General features: G+C 36.7%; 1 protein-coding gene across 1 annotated transcript in view; it reads left to right on the top strand.

Moving 5' to 3' along the window:
• Positions 1–1,522, top strand: part of LOC106536598 (receptor-type tyrosine-protein phosphatase mu) — a gene marked incomplete at its 5' end in the record, with an annotated part of 28,253 nt that overhangs the window by 19,137 nt on the left and 7,594 nt on the right. Inside the window, 1 exon segment of the mRNA XM_014033907.1 lies at positions 816–965. Within this exon segment, the coding sequence (XP_013889361.1) occupies positions 816–965 (150 nt within the window).

The following is a 1,522-nucleotide window of genomic DNA, read 5'->3' as shown; positions in this document are numbered from 1 at the left end:
GTCTCTAATCCATCTCTAACCTGTCTCTAATCCATCTCTAACCTGTCTCTAATCCATCTCTAACCTGTCTCTAATCCATCTCTAACCTGTCTCTAATCCATCTCTAACCTGTCTCTAACCTGTCTCTAACCCATCTCTAATCCATCTCTAACCTGTCTCTAACCTGTCTCTAACCCGTCTATAACCTGTCTCTAACCCATCTCTAATCCATCTCTAACCTGTCTCTAACCCATCTCTAACCTGTCTCTAACCTGTCTCTAACCCGTCTATAACCTGTCTCTAACCCGTCTCTAATCCATCTCTAACCTGTCTCTAATCCATCTCTAACCTGTCTCTAACCTGTCTCTAACCTGTCTATAACCTGTCTCTAACCTGTCTATAACCTGTCTCTAACCTGTCTCTAACCCATTTCTAACCCATCTCTAACCCATTTCTAACCCATTTCTAACCTGTCTCTAACCTGTCTCTAACCCGTCTCTAACCCATCTCTAACCTGTCTCTAACCTGTCTCTAACCTGTCTATAACCTGTCTCTAACCTGTCTATAACCTGTCTCTAACCTGTCTCTAACCCATTTCTAACCCATCTCTAACCCATTTCTAACCCATTTCTAACCTGTCTCTGACCTGTCTCTAACCCATCTCTAACCCGTCTCTAACCTGTCTATAACCTGTCTCTAACCCGTCTAACCTGTCTCTAACCTGTCTCTAACCTGTCTCTAACCTGTCTCTAACCCATCTCTAACCCGTCTATAACCTGTCTCTAACCTGTCTCTAACCTGTCTCTAACCTGTCTCTAACCTGTCTCTGTCCTCAGGAGCAGTACGTCTTCATCCACGACGCTATCTTGGAGGCGTGTCTCTGTGGAAACACTGCCATTCCAGCCAATCAGCTGCGCTCAGTTTACTATGAGATGAACCGATTGGACCCTCAGACCAACTCATGTCAGGTCAAAGAGGAGTTCAGGGTAAGACATGTTCACATGTTTATATTTATACATGTTCATATGTTTACAACATGTTTATATTTGTACATGTTCATATGTTTACAACATGTTTATATTTGTACATGTTCATATGTTTACTTTACAACATGTTTATATTTTTACATGTTCATATGTTTACTTTACAACATGTTTATATTTGTGAATGTTCATATGTTTACAACATGTTTATATTTATACATGTTCATATGTTTACAACATGTTTATATTTGTACATGTTCATGTGTTTACAACAGGTTTATATTTGTACATGTTCATATGTTTACTTTACAACATGTTTATATTTATACATGTTCATATGTTTACAACAGGTTTATATTTGTACATGTTCATATGTTTACTTTACAACATGTTTATATTTATACATGTTCATATGTTTACAATATGTTTATATTTATACATGTTCATATGTTTACTTTACAACATGTTTATATTTGTACATGTTCATATGTTTACTTTACAACATGTTTATATTTGTACATGTTCATATGTTTACTTTACAACATGTTTATATTTGTACA

Source organism: Austrofundulus limnaeus, unplaced genomic scaffold (assembly GCF_001266775.1).
Source record: "Austrofundulus limnaeus strain Quisiro unplaced genomic scaffold, Austrofundulus_limnaeus-1.0 Scaffold1890, whole genome shotgun sequence".
Classification (NCBI taxonomy): domain Eukaryota; kingdom Metazoa; phylum Chordata; class Actinopteri; order Cyprinodontiformes; family Rivulidae; genus Austrofundulus; species Austrofundulus limnaeus.
Note: the sequence above shows the minus strand (reverse complement) of the source record. Positions and strands in the feature narration are given on the sequence as shown.